The 21,021-nt window shown below is 35.7% G+C and overlaps 1 protein-coding gene across 4 annotated transcripts in view; it reads left to right on the plus strand.

Moving 5' to 3' along the window:
* unc80 (unc80, NALCN channel complex subunit) overlaps nucleotides 1–21,021 on the plus strand; it is a 1,852,146-nt gene that overhangs the window by 327,850 nt on the left and 1,503,275 nt on the right. For all 4 annotated transcript variants that reach the window (XM_090404461.1, XM_090404464.1, XM_090404465.1 and 1 more), the window contains one exon: nucleotides 13,588–13,776. In XM_090404461.1, coding sequence (XP_090260587.1) covers nucleotides 13,588–13,776 — 189 coding nt within the window. The remainder of the gene's footprint in view (nucleotides 1–13,587; nucleotides 13,777–21,021) is intronic.

Below are 21,021 nucleotides of genomic sequence, written 5' to 3' on the forward strand. Positions count from 1 at the left end.
TAACAAATCTAGTTTCCCTGAATTTGCACATCCACTACATTCAGCAACACTTTCTCAAGTCTTCTTACACCATAACCATTCAAATGCAAGCCATCCATCTTATATAGATCCTTTCGCCCATCAAACTCACTCCACACATCCACAAATTCCACACCACTCGTCATACATAACCCACGCATAAAGTCATTTGCAATTATAGCCCTCCTTTTAAACATTTCACTGTCATACCGTGGCAAAAGACTAATCATTCTAACTCTCTCACTCTTTTCTTTTGCTACCTCAAACAATTCATTCAGGTCTTCTATCATTTCCATTTTATCTCCTTTCAAATCATTCGTACCTGCCACAATAATCATTTCTTTCACCCTCTCCTTTTGCTCTCTAATAGACGCAGTTACGTCCTTTATGGTCGCACCAGGTTGGTACGATTTTGTCAAATCCTCTACTAACACACTTCGTACTAACGAGTCTCCATACAGCACTCTATCCTTCATTTTGTTCATGTTCACATTCATACGTCTATTTTTCCTGTTATACCTTTTATTATTGGTTGGTTCATTCAGTCTACTTTTGTTCATGCACTCTAGCTGCTGTTTTGCTCTCTCTATCGCACTATTCAACAACGCGATCTCACTCAATGCATCTATCTCATCTTTTTTGTTCTCTGAGAAACCATTTATACTATCATTCACACTTTCTACATTCACACTCTCACAATTTTCATGTCCAACCTTGCCGTTTCTTGTCATATCCCTATTTCCTTCATTCTGAATGTTGACAAAAATATCACACTCACGATCCGAAATACCCTTCAAATCCGCATTCTCCCTACATTTTCTACACACATTTAATCCTTTATCGTCATCTAACCACACTCCGACCGCACTCCGCAAAGCGTACATTTCACAGCTAGTACACTGACTCATTTCTTTTATGCTACCGTTCTTTGATAACGATGGCAAACCTTCATTACTGGCTGCCATTTTCCTTCGCACAGGTGCCATAATTATCTGTAACGTGTTTTGTCAAATTATACGTTATAACACACCAAAAATAGACCCACTAAAATACGCAAAGCAAACAAAACAAAACTACACAATATTAAATAATTTGTATCGATAACTGAAAATGATACTTATCTTATCTGGAGCTTGCACGAACACTACACATTACGAATTCATCTAGCGGCGACTTCCCGACATAGATTATATTATCTATGTCGGGAAGTCGGGAATTATTCAAAATCAAAAATAAATAAACTCTAAATAAGTAAAAAATTACAAGCAAAACAGAACATTAAGTACACTAAATAAAACGAAATAAAACTAAATACAGTAATGAAACTTAGCTTCGTCTTGGCTTCCACCATTATGCATCTGCCCGTCTTCTTGGTAAACAAAATACACAATATCACGGCAGCACTAACTTCAAAAAACAACCACTATAGTACACTCGTATTCCAGAGAAACAATTTAGCACTCACAAACGTAGAGAAAATGGACTATTCACTGATTAAAAACTCACTTTCTTCAGCACAGCTTAAATTCACCGCCACGTGCTATGGCGACACTAGCGCCACCCAAAAATTTCTTCTAGTCACTGACTAGATTCGAAACCAAAGTCTTCCTTCATGCGGTCAAGTGCCGTGTTGTGCAAACACCACATCCAATGAGCTTAACATAACATTGAGAACCATCTCTGGTACCTTATGATCTACTCCTCTCCCAATGTTACCTTTTCCTACCCACATCATTCTTCCATGTTTCAGAAGAGAACAAGAAGCTATCATCAAAGAAATTTTCCCAGAAAGATTTCTTTGATGATAGCATACATCCTTCTTTATTCAAATATAATCCATCTCCTGCATACAGCTCTCTAATGTACTCCACACATCCACATATTCTAGACCTCTCTCTTGCTACACATTCTCACTATCATCTCACTCTTGATCATTGCTCTTCTCCTCTACTCCACATTACAATATTGTGTAATACACTCACTTTATCATACTCATTTCTGCTGCAATATCCTTAACATCAATTGTAATCTGCAATTGACAGACTGATGTTAGTGACATCCAAAGTATTTTCCTATTTATCAAGGTATCTCTTCACCTCCAGCATGCTTCCTTGACTCTAGATCTCCCATATGGCTTGTGGAATTAGCAGATTACAGAACTATAAAACTGCCAGGATCCAATCTACCTTGACACCTCTGGAGTCTGCTCACCAGGTTTAGGACTAGACAGGTCACTGTGACCACTTATTACATCTGTGAGGAATTTCACTGTCACCTTTTTATGTTTATGATACTGTTCAGACTATGCATCATATCATTAATTTCTTATTATCATTAATAATTTCTTGTATTTCTCCCCATATGCTAAATAAATAAAGCCTCAAATCTTGCGCTACACAATTCACACTAACACTGAGGTCATTCATACCAACCATTGCTATAATCGCTTCTACATTTTCAAACATTTCACTGCCATTGCAACATGCTCTGTCACAATGGCAGCGAAGGTGCCATTGCAGCATTCTCTATCATTCCATTAGCAAGCACTCCTCTAGCACTCTTCTCTGCACACCCTGAATCATCGAATCTTCACATGGTACTCCAAATGGATTTATTCCTCCTCTCACTGGCAACCTTGACTTTTAGTGCTTTTAATCTGTCTCTCTCTCTCTCCAAATTTCCTTCTTTCCTCTCATCTTTCCATCCCTGGCTTCCACACTGTCTTCACTTTCTTGAATTTTCTCTTTTCACCTTCTCCTATTCTCTTGCTTCTTCTCTCTCTCTCCCCCCCCTCCTTATTCTCTAACACTTGTTGTTCACATCGGTTCTTATTCTTCTCACACTAGCCAAACTCTTGAGCCTCGTAATTTCTTAATTCACTTTCCTAAACTTAACTTTGTTGAGTTCAGGAGAGTGAATTAAGAAATTCACTCCTTTTCATTTTTTTCATTCCTTCATTCCTTCCATCTCCTTTCTCAACATTTCTATATCATCTCACAAACATCCTGCTTTTGATTGACAGCAACAAACACATTCATCACCATCAGACAAACCATCTCCTCCTATCACATTGCCCAAGTTTAAATCCCATATGTACATCTTTCATGTTCTCTTCAACATCCAACACACTGGCATTCACGTTTCCAAAGCACTATCTCCACTGACTCTAAATTGTGAGATTGAAATACTTGTCTCATTGCGCTTCCTACTTCATATGTCATGCACACATTCCCATTCCTCGCCTGCCACATTTTTAAATCATAGTGTTGGATCCTACTTCCTCTTAATCTATACTTTGGATCCGACATTTAGTTATTACGATGTTCTTAACCTAAAAAATAGTTGCTAGTTGATTTCTAATACAAATATAGAGAAAATTTATATTCATAGACTGTGCCACTCTATATCTGAATTAATTTTCAAGAATTGAAGATAAATCAACCCTCAACTATTTTTCCTTAATATATATACTGGCCGAGTATATTTAACTAACTTAATTCACCCACTTTGGTTCGAATATTTTATGAATGGTGCAGTAAAAGAGATTCAGGCAAAATACAACTTTTGATTAACAAAAACAAACATTTAATTTTATAATCACAAATTATACACTTAAGATCAAAATACTAAACAAGTAATTATAAACACTTCAGCCTTTCTGATAATAAAGTCATGCAAACTCAGACAATGGTAATTCTGTTATCTGTAATACAGTCTTCTCACAGTTCCTTTTAGCTATTTAATAAAGTTCCTTAATGATCGTTCACATCAATATCTCATAGTTCCTTAAGTTTTAAATACAATAAAAATTGCAGTGATACCTCTTCACAAGCAAACACTTATAAATTTACACTTTAGCTAATTTCCGCAATAGTTACTGTTAGTATAAGGAAATTCTAGGATGAAACTCTCACACTTCTCTGTATAGGAATATTAACGGTTGGAATAATCTTACCGATAATCTTTTTTCTTCACCTACTTATACGTAAACACTTTTTATAACTGTAAACACTTAAACAGTATATGGCACTCATTAAAATAATTCTTCTAAGCAATAACTGAATTAATCGTCGGTCACTATACACATAAACGTTCTTGCATGAAATACTACTGATGTCTTATGAATTAAGGCAATACACAATAATTCCTTAACTTGAGGTTTTATATGCACAGCTGTTCATTCTCCTGCATTCATTTAATTCTTTAGGCAATATATTTCTAAGCACAGCTAACAGTAACTTCAACTTTACAGCCTCTACTATTCCGTAATAACTCCGTGCTTTGCTTCAAGGTTCTGTATGTCCTTGAAAGGTCGGCCCTAAAATTGAATCTCAACTCAAATATCGCTAGTCTATTTAGTAGTCACTCAGCTGTCTTCCATAGCTATAATTGTTATTCTACAATTCATTAGCTAACTGCCTCTCGACTAGTAGACTTTATTAGCTGCTTGAGTGACTTGCCGACTCGCTATTATCGCACTGCGATTCCCAAATGCCGAATGCTCCGATTCCAGCTTAATGCCAATCCTCTCCTTTCTCTCTCTCTTAATCTATCTCTCTTAATTGCCCTATAATTTCAGCGTTCATCGCTTATATATTCGTTCTTCCCGCCTAAATTATTCTCGTGATTTCTTTCTAAAACTCTTTTCAATAAACCTCCTCACGTGGTGTTCCAAGACGTGCTCACTCACTTACATACGTCTCCATGACAACCACACAAATTATAATAAAATTGAGGGATTGCATAACGCTAAACTTCTACGAATAGGAATAAATAAAGAATATTTACATTTCAATTAATGCGCAGTTAAAATATCAAATACAAATTCTTATAATATTAACATAGTAATAAATAAAATAGCTTAATAATATTTAATACAGTCTTTTCATTATTAATACATATATCTTTGATTAAATAATTAAAAATTAGATAAAATTAAAGGTAGTTATATGAATATTAAATTGTAAAATAAGTTGTTCACATTAATAATATTTACAAGTCTGGCCTTTGTGATGGAAGATCATGTTTGGTTCTGAATCAAATAATAATTACTCTAATCTCTACATAATCAGAATCCAACAAAGGCTTACTCTTCCTTTGAAAAATTTTTCACACTAGACTCACAAGTGGAGAAAACTGACTTCTTATCTCCCTTCCAAGATCTTAAGTAGAACTTATTTTGAATATAATTGGATTTCTTATTACAGTCTATGTATATACTTCTCTGCATTTCTCCACTTGCGTTCTTGTTGTTTTTATCATAAGGAGAATTCTGATAGCTACACTTATAAAGTGATAATGTCCTTTCAGGGCAGAAGTTCTGTTCTCTGTCACTAACATTCATCCCCAGTTGTCTATCATCTTGGTGATTTGTTCCATGATGTAGTTTGATTACTTTGGCAAAATTAACTTCAACTGTAATTTATTTTTAGTGGCAACTTCTGATTCAGGTTTGGGTACTACTTGTTGTGATGGTTCATCAGTGATAGGTCGTGTTTCAGGCTGATTGTGCACATCAGAATTAGTATCACTATGCTTCATAGTTGGTTCAGTCATAGACAGCTCTACCTTATCTGGAGCAATTTTTTTATTAGGTACACAAAACCTTTCCCTTTGTGTCCGTGTTCCATCATACATATAATTGCTAGCTCTTCTGATACTTCTTTTCCTGTTCATTAGGGATATTTCTTTTCTGAAAAAATCACAGGAGAACTGATACTTTTCCAAGAAATTTGTCCCTAGTATAATGTGGGAGGTTATGTTAGAGGTTGAGGGTATAACAAACAAATCTTGCCAGACACTTAGTTTAAATTCAGGTAGGTAGATTCTAGCACGAACCTTTTCATATGCTATGAAGTTTGAGTCTGAAAGAGTAGTAATTCTTACAGGTTCTCTTAGTTTGGCAATGCTATTCCATAATTTGTGTTTTATACTTTGGAGATAGTCCTTTCTAATAGTTGAAGCATTACATCCTGTATCTAATAAAATATTACACTTAGAATCTAGGATTTCTCCTCTAATTCTCATCAATTGTTCATTAGATCCTTGGTGTTTCTGCATTCTATTATATCCTCTGTGGGGGTATGTGTCCATACTTTGAACCCCAGCTTTTGTTAGAGTATTTTCTTTTGTTAAGAAAACAGTTTCTAGCAATGTGTCCAATTTTATTGAAACTATAGCATTTGGGAGGATCTCTATGTTCTCTTTCCATCTGAGGTTGAGATACAAATGATATCTGTTGTTTAATATTTTGTAGTCCTAGTAACAACTCACTTATATTTGCCAAAACAGGTTGATTTTCTTTAGACTGTAGAGTGAATGTTGCGAATTGCTTCATCACTTTATTAAGACTATCCATAATAGGTTGATTCAATTTCTCAATTTCCTGGTGAATTAAGCTCTGTACATCTGCCATCAACTACTTGTTGGTTTGCTCTTCATTCACAGTCATGTGACTAACACTAATAGGACTTGCTCCAGTATCTTTTCTTTTCTCCTCTTCCTTATTATTCTTCCCTTAAACATTAGGCTGGTCCAAGGGATAATTAATTTTATCCACAACATTGACAAAAGTTGCATTGGATGAGGGACAAATGTCACCAATCATCTGCCCTTTTTCTTTGACAGCTTTCAGGCATTCTTCTAGTGTGGCGATCTTCTTTTTATAAGCTGTTTCTCTCAGTTCTGGCTTAACACCTTGACGAAATTGCTGATAAACTGCCCAATCCAAATGTGGTTTATCTGCATTGGATACATTCAGACTGTTAGAAAGAGTTATCAGGCGATTGTAGAAATCAGTAACACTCTCTTTATCTTTTTGTGTGATCCTTTGTAACTTCCATAGATTAGGTCCTATACTTTGCAGTTTACAATTGAGATAATAAATCTTCCTTAAATTTTGAATATTCAAATGTTTCTCTAAGTATTGGAGATGAATATAAGAATGTCTTTGCTTTACCTATTAGTTTATTTCTGAGTAATATTAATAACTGAAAGTCAGTCCAATTTGCTTTTTCTCTGAGCTTCTCAATATAGGTAAAATATGACAATATATCATCTGATTCCTCTCCTGAAAATTGAGGAAATAGCTGTTGGGGGTTCACCATTCTGAAGAATTCATCATCTTCCATTTTTGAGCTAGATGCAACCGCCATACTACTCTATTAACAACTTAAAAAAAAAATCAGAATTCCAAAATAACTTCTATGTTTGCCTGATTCTAGTTTACAACCAACTCACTTAATTTATCTTTAAATTCTTTTTACTATTACAAAATCTAATACTTAATTTCACAACCTATGACAGTGAATTCAAATCCTGTCGACTGTGCCATTTTGTTGGATCCTACTTCGTCTTAATCTATACTTTATATCTGACATTTAGTTATTACGATTTTCTTAACCTAAAATATAGTTGCTAGTTGATTTCTAATACAAATATAGAGAAAATTTATATTCATAGACTGCGCCACTCTATATCTGAATTAATTTTCAAGAATTGAAGATAAATCAACCCTCAACTATTTCTCCTTAATATATATACTGGCCGAGTATATTTACTAACTTAATTCACCCACTTTGCTTCGAATATTTTATGAATGGTGCAGTAAAAGAGAATCAGGCAAAATACAACTTTTGATTAACAAAAACAAACATTTAATTTTATAATCACAAATTATGCACTTAAGATCAAAATACTAAACAAGTTATTATAAACACTTCAGCCTTTCTGATAATAAAGTCATACAAACTCAGACAATGGTAATTCTGTTATCTGTAATACAGTCTTCTCACAGTTCCTTTTAGCTATTTAATAAAGTTCCTTAATGATCGTTCACATCAATATCTCATAGTTCTTTAAGTTTTAAATACAATAAAAATTGCAGTGATACCTCTTCACAAGCAAACACTTATAAATTTACACTTTAGCTAATTTCCGCAATAGTTACTGTTAGTATAAGGAAATTCTAGGATGAAACTCTCACACTTCTCTGTATAGGAATATTAACAGTTGGAATAATCTTACTGATAATCTTTTTTCTTCACCTACTTATACGTAAACACTTTTTATAACTGTAAACACTTAAACAGTATACGGCACTCAATAAAATAATTCTTCTAAGCAATAACTGAATTAATCGTCGGTCACAATACACATAAACAAACGTTCTTGCATGAAATACTACTGATGTCTTATGAATTAAGGCAATACACAATAATTCCTTAACTTGAGGTTTTATATGCACAGCTGTTCATTCTCCTGCATTCATTTAATTCTTTAGGCAATATATTTCTAAGCACAGCTAACAGTAACTTCAACTTTACAGCCTCTACTATTCCCTAATAACTCTTTGCTTTGCTTCAAGATTCTGTATGTCCTTGAAAGGTCAGCCCTGAAATTGAATCTCAACTCAAATATCGCTAGTCTATTTAGTAGTCACTCAGCTGTCTTCCGTAGCTATAATTGTTATTCTACAATTTATTAGCTAACCACCTCTCGACTAGTAGACTTTATTAGCTGCTTGAGTGACTTACCGACTCGCTATTATCGCACTGTGATTCCCAAATGCCGAATGCTCCGATTCCAACCTGTTGCCAATCCTCTCCTTTCTCTCTCTCTTAATCTATCTCTCTTAATTTCCCTATAATTTCAGCGTTCATCGCTTATATATCCGTTCTTCCCGCCTAAATTATTCTCGTGATTTCTTTCTGAAACTCTTTTCAATAAACCTTCTCCTCACGTGGTGTTCCAAAACGTGCTCACTCACTTACATACGTCTCCATGACAACCACACAAATTATAATAAAATTGAGGTATTGCATAACGCTAAACTTCTACGAATAGGAATAAATAAAGAATATTTACATTTCAATTAATGCGCAGTTAAAATATCAAATACAAATTCTTATAATATTAACATAGTAATAAATAAAATAGCTTAATAATATTTAATACAGTCTTTTCATTATTAATACATATATCTTTGATTAAATAATTAAAAATTAGATAAAATTAAAAGTAGTTATATGAATATTAAATTGTAAAATAAGTTGTTTACATTAAATAATATTTACAAGTCTAGCCTTTGTGATGGAAGATCATGTTTGGTTCTGAATCAAATAATAATTACTCTAATCTCTACATAATCAGAATCCAACAATAGGATATGTACATGTCACCTGTGTAGCAAGCTACAGATTCATCATTTATGCTACAAATACGTTGTCTTTAAATAGTGTTGGCCTGAGCAACAATGTATTGAAACTGGCTGCTGTCACCTTGAATACTGTTGATACAATATAGGGACAATAAAAACAACAAAATCAGGCAAAAAAATGGTCAATTTCCATAGCAAAAAATAAATACAATAATATCTTTCCTTGCTACTAGTACTTATTTTTTTTTTTTAACACCTGACATCAACCGACTTCCTATGTGTTTGTGCACTGGCACCACCGTTTCTTTGTTTCTTTTATATTTTTGGAATTCATTTTATCTGTAATTTTGTGTAATTATTCAGATTTTACAACTCACTGCACTTGCTATGAGCAGTCAGGTGTTTTATGTTTCACCTTGTTTTGAACTGGTTTTATTATTATTATTAACATCTGATCTACATGGAGACAGAGACTCATTATGAGAGGTAAACACTATCACACACACAAAGCCCATCCACCTGTGCTTTAAACTTATTTAATGTGTCTACTCTCACAACACACTCAGGCAATTCATTCAACTCACCAACCACTCTCCATGGAAAGAATCTGCATTTCACTCCTCTGTTCACACACTCCTACAATTTCCAGGGATGGACTCTTGTTCTATTTCCCCTCCCATTCTATGAAAAATTTCTTCCATGTTAACCTGATAACAACTTATGCCACTCACTTATGTCTCAATCATGTTCCCCCTTTACTGCTATTTATAAGAATTTGCAAATTATATTCTTTCAATGTCTTCATACTCCACATTCCAAAGACCATTTGGGTGAATCTTCTCTTTTTTTTTTTTTTTTTTTTTATGTTGGGCCCATACACAGGATGTTGATTGGTCAACCTATAGTACATTAGTACTGTGTATGGGTGGTGGGTTGGGAAAGGAGGAATTTGTTTACATTTGATTTGAATGACTTTAATGGGAAACACAGCAGGTGGGAGACTGTTCCACAGTGCAGCAGTTGCACGGATGAAGGAAGAGGAAAAGAAATTTGTTCTGTTTGTTTCTAGGTGTACTGTGAAGGATGTTGTGCAGCAGCTACACGTGTTTCAATGAGCTTAGTACTGAGCGGGGGAATTATTGATGTTATTTTGGATGAGCATTTCTCATGGAAATATTTGTAGAATATACTTATTGCAGAGACCAAACATCTGTGTGAAAGTGGGGGGGGGAGTTGGTAAAGGATGGATCATTGATAAGTCTAATTGCCCTCCTCTGTATTGAGTCGAGCATTTTGTGAGAACTTTTAGGGGCCCCACCCCATATGTGGGAGCAGTATTCAATGGTTGGGTGGATTTGTGACTTGTGTAATGTTAGTAGCTGTTCAGGGGTGAAGTAACGTCTTGAGCGGAAGAGAAATCCTAGTTTTTTTTTGAGGCTGAGGATGCAATGTTTGAGATATGTTTGTGCCAGGAGAGGTTTGATGTGAGGGTGATTCCGAGGAGCGAGATCTCAAAGGGAAAAAGTGGTTCTTTTTTATGGGAAATAGTAGTACAGAACTGGGTTTTGCTGGCATTGAAATTTATGAGGTTATCCGAACAACCCCATTGTAGGATGTCTTTGAGATCGGAGTTGAAGGTGGTGGTTGATGTAGGATGAGGTGAGTTGTGTAGGGTAAGGCTTATCAAATGCAAGTGAGGAGTGTAGTGTACTGTCATCTGCAAAACTGTGTATTGGGTTGAAGGTCAATTGCAGTAGGTCGTTGATGTATAGCAGGAACAGGGTTGGTGAGAGGACAGAACCTTGTGGGACCCCAGCATTAATTGAGTGGTGCAAGGATAGGGAGCCATCCACCATCACACAGAGTGTGTCCATACAGAAAACTGGCGATCCACCTACACAAGTCCTGGGTCAGACCGAATAATGGTAGCTTGCCTAGTAGGCCTTTGTGCCAAACCCGGTCAAAGCCTTTGGAGATATCTAGTGCAACCACTTGAGATTCCCCAAACCTCTCCATAGCATTTGTCCAGAGATGGGTGACGTATGTGAGTAGATCTCCTGTTGATCGGCAGTGGCGGAATCCATACTGGCAGTCATTTATTTGGTGAGTGTCTTCAACATAGTGTAGGAGGTGGGAATTGATGATTTTTTCCATTACCTTTGACAGAACTGAGGTAAGCGAGATAGGGCAGTAATTGGATGGCAGTGACTTGTCACCCTTCATGGGAATGGGCTGAATATAGACCAATTTCCAGTTTGTGGGATAGATTCCAGTGGGGTAGGAGAGTATATATAGGTGACATAGAATAGGGGTCAGTTCTGGAGCACAATTTTTCAGAACAATTGGGGGAATGCCAGGAGACTTTTTTTTGTGTCTAATTGGGACTATTTTTCTGATTTCATCCTGGCAAAAGGATATAGGGAGCATTGTATGTTGGGTGTCTAGAATGGTTGGGGGACATTTACCATCGTCAGTTATGCGTGCATTTGAAGCAAAGTATGAGGCCAGAAGATTGGCTTTTTCTGTGGGTGATGACCAGTAGAGGGTGTGATAGGGGTGGGAATAGTGTTGTACAGAAGTTACAGCCAATTGCTTTGGCAAGAGACCAAAAGGCTTGGCTGCTGTTTGGACAAGCTTCCAGTTTCCTGCTTTTTGCTCTTTCTCTGGACCCTTTCTAGCATATCCTCATCAGCGTGAAAATCTGGTGACTAAATCCATGCACAATCATCCATATGAGACCTGATTAAGGCTTTATACAGTGGAATCATAATCTCTGTTTCTGCATTTCAAAGTTCTCTGCATCATTGCCATTATCTGATGTGATGACTTCACAAGTTGTTCTATATGGCCTCTGAATTTCAGGTCTTTGTCCACTACCACTACTTCCAGATCTCTCATCTCCATCTCCTTAAGTTTCCCCACCAAGTGTATACTCTGCATCCCACAATTCCTGTTAGTGGAGCAAGTGCGGAAAGAAGTTTTTCCAAGCTTAAACTGATTAAAAATTATTTGCGAACGGCAATGACCCAAGTAATATTGGTTGGTCTAGCCACTATATCAGTAGAGGCAGACATAGTTTATAATTTAAATTTATAAGCGTTTATAAACAGTTTTATTGTGTGATAACTCCTTAAACATTTAATTAATATTATTATGTAATCATTTTGCATTAATGTTTCTCTTGTAATAAAAACAGAATAGCAATTGGAGATTTTCTTACATTTTTGTCTTATCCATCAGGGGCGATATTTGATTGTTTGTCTCAAGGCGTGATCTAATCTGGCGATGGTCCTGTCCAGCAACTTCAGATATAGATATACAGATTGGCCTATAATTTGTAGCCTTAGTCTAATTCCCCCCCCCCCCCATTAGTGAACTGGCACAAATTTTCCCACCTTCCATTCCTTTGGGATCACTCCTGTTTCATGACTCATGTTAAATAGTTGTACCAAAGGTGCCGTTTAATTTCAGATTTCAGATACAATTTTTTGTCTCTGAAATAATTAATTTTTTTAATACTCAGTTAAACACATTTGCTTTTCTTTTATATTGTTATTGAAGAGAAAAAAAGGTACGTGTGTATGTAGCGAACAAATTAATCCAAACAAGCCAAATTTGAATCAAGTCCCAGATGAGGCTTTGACTCCATGAGGTCTTGGGGTGGTAATAATAGTAAGTTTTATTGTTTGTTTCAGTTCTGGTTTCAGTTTTAGTTCACTATTTTGGTTGAGTGCTGAATGTTTTAACTGTCTCTATGATGTTTATTAATTGTGTCATGCATTTTTAATATTGTAAATAAGCTGACATTCATAGTGTTGAAAGGTTTTTCCACTTGGTTATACTATAAATTAAAGATATCAAGAAATTATATACTTGGTTTAAGGTAGGCAACCAGTCGATACTAAGGCAATTGATGTGAAGTCATGCCACCTTCACCATGAGTTGCCCCAGTCCTGAAAATACTTCAAACTTGTATAGGAAAATTATGACTTCTGCATTACTTCAACCTTGGTATCACCTCTGGGTCTGGCTCTCAATGATGAGACCTCAATAAAGGTCGAAACTAGTCTGAGTAGTGACCCTTCTCATAATGCATAGCATTATACATGTCTGCAAGGATATGTGCTTTGCATTATGGGATATTAAGGAAATCAATGTGAAGTTAATACTACCTTTACCACGAGTTTCCCTGTCCTGAAAATACTTCAGGTGCAAACTTGTTTGCTTACACTTGAATAAAGGATTAAATCAAGTAATTTTTGTACTTATTTTCTTACAAAAATAATATTTTTCTGTAAAGTGTGTATTCGGATTAATGTTTGCTACTGTATATATTTTATTATAATTTTTTTGTTAAATTTCAAATCCTTATTTAGAAACATAAGATGAATTTTATTTTTTAATTCTTACAGGAAAATTCTGAGAGTCCCAGAGAAGAAAGTCCTCCTCTTCTAACACCAGAATGCTTGTATCAGTTTTCAATTACACGCAGTCAGACAGATTCCAATATTAATTATGGTATATCTGATGTTGATGAAGTTCCAGGATCAATTCCATATATTACAAGAGATGGGGAAATAAATTATATCATTGTCTTGAAGGTAATATAGTTGTGTTATTATTGTTGCTACTTTATTTCATCTAATTGAAACAACTAAAACAAGATACCATTGACAACAATTTGTCTGGTGACTTAGTGCAATTCAGATTCTGCCCAAGAATCTAACAATAGTCTGTCAAATAGCATTGTAAAATGTGGACTGTCCAAGCTAATACTGGTATCCGGAGAGTTCATCGAAAAACAGTTAACCGAAAGACAATTCATCGAACGACAATTTATTGAAAAAGCAATTCGCCGAATAATCATTTCATCGAAAATCATTTCATCGAACAACAATTCCCCGAAAAAGCAATTCACCGATCAGCAGTTAATTGAAAAGACAATTCATCGAAACGCAATTGATCGAAAAATCACAATTCATCGAAAATACAGTTCACTGAAAAATGAATTATAAGGCATGTAGGGTGAAGATGTGTGCAATTTTTTTTTCTAATTGTTTTGTGAGGGATATATGTTTCAGGTAAACTACTATACGGTAAACTACTATTTATCCGACTTCGTTCGGAAAGTGATTTTTTGCGGGGCATACTGGTTGCAGTGAATGATATTCACTGAGGCAGATATAGTTGAGATGTTAAATGAACATTTCATAAAGTTATTTCATCCTTGTAAAAATAACATCCTACATAACTTGAGGTCAGTAGGGAGGGAGGAGGAACACTGATGGTAAGTGAGTTGGAGGTATACATGAGGAATTAAGTAAACTCCATGTCAATCAGCATATAGGACTTGTTGATATATCAACATGTGTCTTTGCGATATCTCAGAAGAGGAAGTCACAAGTGATGTGGTGAAAGGAAACAGTTGAAAGTAACTAGCTGTACGAGGGGGGAGGGGGAACTGAAAAGTTTTGATAAACACCTAGAACAAAAATGATGTTAAAGCATTCTGATATAAACCACAAGGAAGACCATATCTTAAAACCCATTAACACCTATGTTTCCTGAAATCGTAATAATTATTGTTTTTCATTTAGGATATGTAAGAAAACTTGTTAGTGTTTGAAGAAATTCGAAGACACAGAGGTGTGGGTTGTCAGGTTTTTCGTGCTGCAAGAAAAGTCTGCATCTGAGATTCACCAAACATTGCGTGAGAATTTAGGGGACTGTGCCTTCCAGTATAACCAACAATTGAAAGCTGGGCATCCTGGGCTGGAGACCTTCCACAGCAATCACACCTGAAAACTTCGATGCAGTGCATCCCATGATCCTTGATGAACAAATGCCAGCCAAAAACATCGCAAAGACTCTGGAGACATCCACGGAACAAGTTGGTGTCATTATCTACCAAAATCTGGAAATGCTGATATTCTCAGCAAAGTGTCCCCAAAGGCTTGAATGTTGACCAAAAGAGAAAAAATGTGCTGTCATCTCAAGGGCTTTTTGATCATTTTGAGAAATCAGGTGCAAATGTTTTAGCTCGTATTCTGACCGTTGATGAAACATGGCTTCTTCACTATGATCTAGAGGATATTTTAGCTTGTGTTCTGACCCGTGATGAAACATGGCTTCTTCACTATGACCCAGAGAACATTTTAGCTCGCATTCTGACCTATGATGAAACATGGCTTCTTCACTATGATCCAGAGAACATACAACAGTCAATGAAGTGGAGACACAGAGGTTCTCCATGGCCAAAGAAGCTTCGAACTAAAAAGTCACCAGGGAAGGTTCGTGCCATTGTCTTTTAGGATACGGATGGTGTAATGCTTACCAAGTACTTCAAAAAAAGGTGAAACTGTTACAGCAGCTCTGAAGGAATTGAAGGAGGTACTGAAGGGAAAACGTTGTTAGAAACTAAGCAGAGGCATGTTGCTTTTGCAGGACAATGCACCTGCTTATGAAATCCAACAGACAATATACAACTTGGGATTTCAATATCTACCTCAACCACCATATTCACCAGACCTAGTCCCAGGGCAATATGAATTCATATGAATTCAACAAATATGAATTCATATCTGCAGCTGAGGACTGGTTTGTGCGAAAAGCGAAAGACTTTTTTAACAGAGGATTCGAAATGGCAGCATCGGTGTAACAAATGTATAACAGTAGCATATTTTGCCGCCACTTCCCTTAAAAAAAAAAAAAAAAAAAAAAAAAAACCCTCTTTTAATGACGTCTTAAACGCCATGCTGTTAAGCTAGGCTTCAACATCTCTGATCATAAATTCTAAATAGCAGTATTAGCTAATAAAATTCATAAGTTAATGAAAAATGATGATAAACTATATTTTTTACAGAAAGAGAGACAGAGAGAGAGAATTAAGCCTTTAACACTATATTCTTTTAATTATTATGATTTTTAAAAACATATACACTACAATGAAGTTTTATTATTCCTGATGAATAATATTATTGAAGTTTTATTATGTAAAGATTTAACTAACGACATCCTGAAGTTTGGTTTCAACAGAGAAGAAATAAATGACTTTTTTATGATTTATTTTTCGTATACTTTAGGCCAATTTTGCCGTCCCCTCCACAATTTACCCCCCCCCCATGCAAATGCAAGTTTTTCACCTTTGGTAGTAGAGCCGGCCCTGCCTGGCCCAATCTGACTATTTCCTATACCTAAATTAAAAAAAAAAACAATAAATAAATAAATAAATAAATAAACTTCAGAGAAACAAAATTTACAAATATGAATTCATATCTGCAGCTGAGGACTGGTTTGTGCGAAAAGGGAAAGACTTTTTTAACAGTGGATTCGAAATGGCAGCATCGTTATAACAAATGTATAACAGTTTGTGAGGAATATGTAGAGTAATGTGTAAGTTACGAGGTTCTACCTCAATTCCTTCACGGTGGTTATCAGAAATATTCCACACACCCTCGCAAGATTTAATGGTATGGGAGGTACAGATGGGAAGCAGAATATAGAATGGTGGGGAGATATCTTAGAGGACGTAGAGGAAATCCAACATTTCAGTTCCTTATCCCCCAACATCGGTGATGTTAGTGGATAAGGATTTGAAATGTTGAAGATATTTTGCTAAAATTGTGAGGACTGCAGAGCGCATTCTGGCACTGATGTCGAGAACACTGATATGTAGCGGTAAATGTAGGGGTAAAGATATAATGACTCCATTCTATAAAGTTTTATTCAGGCCGCATATGGATTACTGTGCCAAGATTTTGTTACTTGATTTTCAAATGGATCAAGATATGTCGTAAAAGATTCAAATACGATTGACTAATGGTGGTTTCTAGTCTCTGGAATGTTGAGCATGAAGACAGATTGAGGGAATGCCATAGCACAGTCTAGTGGATAAAGGACAAGGGGGGACATCATCGAGATATCTAAGTTATTAAGAGATAATTATCGGAATAATGAGTATCAGATTTTTCATAGAATGGGTGGAGTCAGGGAAGAACAAGAGGCCATCCCTGGACGCTGTATATGAAGATCGCAAATGATGGTGAGTTTGAGGGTGGTTGGAATGCATTGCCTGGAAGTGTAGCAGGTGTGAAGACAGTGAATGCATTCAAGCCACAATATGATGAGCTGTGTGTGTAATGGAGGGTCTACCGATATGAGTCGTTGACTCCCGGGAAGTCTAATAATAATAATAATATTAATACACGTATACCCGGTCGAACGACATGTTAGGTTCCAGACCACTTCCGTATAGTGAACCACTGCCTTTTTTTTTTTTATCAGAATGCATAAAATGCATGTAATGGCTAAATAACGTTTTAGGTAGTCGTGTGTGCGTAAATGACGTGAATAAAGCATTTGTGTACGTCAGTTACACAAAAGAAATATTTAGAATAATTTTCGGAAACTTAAATCTTATTCTGAATCGCACCACTAAAAGGAACACGCCGACCTGTTTACATATCAATCTGCATCGTTACAAGTTTTCTCATTTCGTCAAAAATATTGTTAGGTTTATGGATAACTGTAATATTAACTAGTGGCTATTTTTTTTCCCACTTGACTAAGAACTTTATATTTGTTTTTAACAAATCTAACAACAGTAGTGCCAAGTAAGTTTAGCCTGCGGCCTCTCTACGATACACCATTCTCAGTAAATTTAATTATTTTATTCTTAGTAGGTAATGTAACACGACTTCTTTTCACTGGAAGCAATAGCAACCATACTTGAAATTTTATCAAAGCTATGACAAGAAAATAATTAGTATAAACAGTTTACAATTCACAGCCAACAAAACACCCAAACCTAAAGCGATGTAACAAGCAGTGGCACAACCAGGGAGCCAAGGGGCCTGCTCCCAAAGAAAAAGGAAAGATGCTCAGTCATCAGTCGTATTCATTGCATAGTGTGTATTCTCTAATCTCCTACTCAACTCGTTAGGCGTTATTAAATCCAATATTAAATCCTGAGTGCGCTACTGGTAACAAGCAATGAATGTTGTAAATTAACAGCCACGGAAGCGCGCAGCAATTGTTTCACAGGAGACGTTCCTGCTAAAAAACCATCGTATGAGCTACTGCATTGTATGGTGGGGAGACTGGAATGTTTTGATAGCTAGAATGATATTAAATTAAAGAAAGTGATATCAAGAAAGAACATATCTTAAAATCCTTTAGCTGCATGTTTCAAATTGTGATAATTTGTTCTTTTTCTTTTAATATAAGAAAATTTTAATCTGAGAAAACATAAAATAATTGATTTTTCTTGTGGATGTTCATCAGAACCCCCTCCCCCAATCGTATAAATGGGTGCTGGTTATAATTGAGAAGTGTCGTTTAAGCGAATCTTCATAAAGTGAAACGTCATAAGACTGGTATTACTGTAATGATAATAATAATTTGAAGTGAAGTCACTAATCTTGGGGCCTATAAATGCTTCTTGCGTTATTGTTAAATTAAAACATAATCACTAAAGCTTTTTGGTTACATCATTTTAAAAAACATATAAATAATAAATAAAAAGTAGTAAATAATATTTTCGCTATGTCTTTCTTACAAACAAACGAAAGAAGTTAGTTGTTAGAAGATTCCCAAAGCAGAGAGTAATATTTATCAGACCAAACTAAACAAACAAAAACGGTAGTTGGACATGCTGCATTAACTCCCCCCCCCCAACCGGCTGAGGTGGATGAAATTCAGCTCTCCCTAGCTTTTTCCATGCATCAAAACTTCATCGGCATTCTACCTTTTATCATGCCATTACCTTCCTCCCCCGTTGACCTCGTTACGCTGTTCTAGGGCCATTAGTGGATTATCTGTTGCTGAGTGACCTTTGTGTACCCCTGTCTTTACGTCTATTGTGTTGCTTGGAATTTCCTTTACTGTCCTAAGATATTTGACCTTTTTGCCTCTAAAATGATTTTTGTATCTCTTCCCCAAAATTGAAACGAATTTCACATGTGCAAAAACATTCAATCCTGAAATGACCACCGATCAGCCTTTGCAATGAATCTGTTCAGCGATAGTAAATTTGGTGTATTTTATTCTACAAATCAGTGCACAGGAAGAGTTGCACTGGTTGTTCTTTCACTTTACTTATAATATAGAAACAGTTTTTTTCGAATTTCAGAATTTTCAAATGTTTGCTTTGAAAATATTATGTCAAATATTTATATTTTTAAATAATATTTATTGAAATAAATATGTACTTTTGCTTTTGTTCCTAGCCAAATACCATTATATGGATCATCACATTTCAGTTTTAGAAACGATTTTTTTTTTTTTTTTAAATTTTGTCTTTGTGAACAACAAATGTCATCATCATCATCATCAAATTCCTGCCATGTACCCTCAAGGGGTGTACAGGATATGACAGTACTACATGAAAAAATTACATCATTACTAACTTCCTATCTACAATTTTCCTCCAAATCAGTCTGTTACTTGTCAAGACTCCAACATTATCAGATCTTATATTTCTATCGTCTAAGGCACTTTGTACCGTATCAATCCACCTATATCTTGGTCTTCCTCTGGGTCGTTTTCCTGCCAACCTGGTAGAGAACACTTGTTTTGCTAATCTTTCCTCTCCCATTCTATTTAAGTGACCATACCATCTGAGATTAGCTCTGCTAACGCATTCCTGGATGCTGACAATGTCAAGTTCTTTCCTAATATCCTCATTTTTAATATGATATTGCCATTGATGCCATCTGTTCACGCCTCTAATCTTTCTCAGGACTCTCATATCTGCGGTCTCTAGTCTTTGGTCAAGTGTTTTACTTCTGACCCAGCTCTCAGATCCATAAGTTAAAATTGGTTTGAACACAGTCTTGTATACAGCTAATTTAGTGTTCCGACTAATTTCTTTCTTAATCCATATGAATTTATTCAATTGACTTCCCACGATACCAGCTTTGATGATTCTGTTGTCTATTTCTATATTTAGTTTACCATCTTCAGTAAAAATTGTGCCTAAGTAGCTGAAATGTTTTACTTGTTCCACAGATTCTCCATTCACAACACAGTTGATATTTTCAATGATTCTGCCTATTTTCATTGTCTTTGTCTTTTTATTGCTGACCTTCATACCATATCTATTACAACAGCTATTCAGTTTAGTCAGAGAATCTTGCAGACTTGTAGCGGATTTATTTAGAAGTATAACATCATCCGCATAAAGCAAAGAGCTGACATTAACATCTCCAATTTTGATATCAGGTTTAATACCACATTCCTTCATAATGTGATCCATATAGATAATGAATAACAGAGGGGATAATGTACATCCTTGTCTCACACCAGATTTAACATTAAACCATCTTCCTGTACTTCCTTCAATTCTAACTGCTGACTCACAACTCAAATAAAGACTAAGTATTGCTTGATATAATGCCCCATTGACACCATATAACTGCAGCGTATTGAATAGCTTCTCTTTTGGCACCTTGTCATATGCCTTTTCCAAATCGACAAAACTTAAATACAGATCTTTGTTATATTCCCATGCTTTCTCGACTATTTGTCGTAAAGTGAAGATCTGATCCTGACAGCCTCTATTTGGCCTGAATCCAGCTTGTTCTTCACCAAGCTTTTCTTCCACAATTCTTCTCAACCGTTTCTCAAGTATACTTGCATAGATCTTGCCAGGAACACTCAGTAGGGAAATACCTCTGTAATTCTCACATTCAGTTTTATTTCCCTTTTTATATATGGGTACTATGAGAGCTCTACTCCAATCATCGGGAATTCGTCCCTCTGTCCAGGCTTTCTGAACTATGCAGTGCAGCCACTGTAAGACTCTTATACCACCATACTTCAGCATTTCTGGTCGAATATCATCTACT

This window comes from Typopeltis vanoorti, chromosome 14, assembly GCF_054136105.1.
Source record: "Typopeltis vanoorti isolate ZY-2024b chromosome 14, IOZ_Tvanoo_1.0, whole genome shotgun sequence".
Taxonomy (NCBI): Eukaryota; Metazoa; Arthropoda; class Arachnida; order Uropygi; family Thelyphonidae; genus Typopeltis; species Typopeltis vanoorti.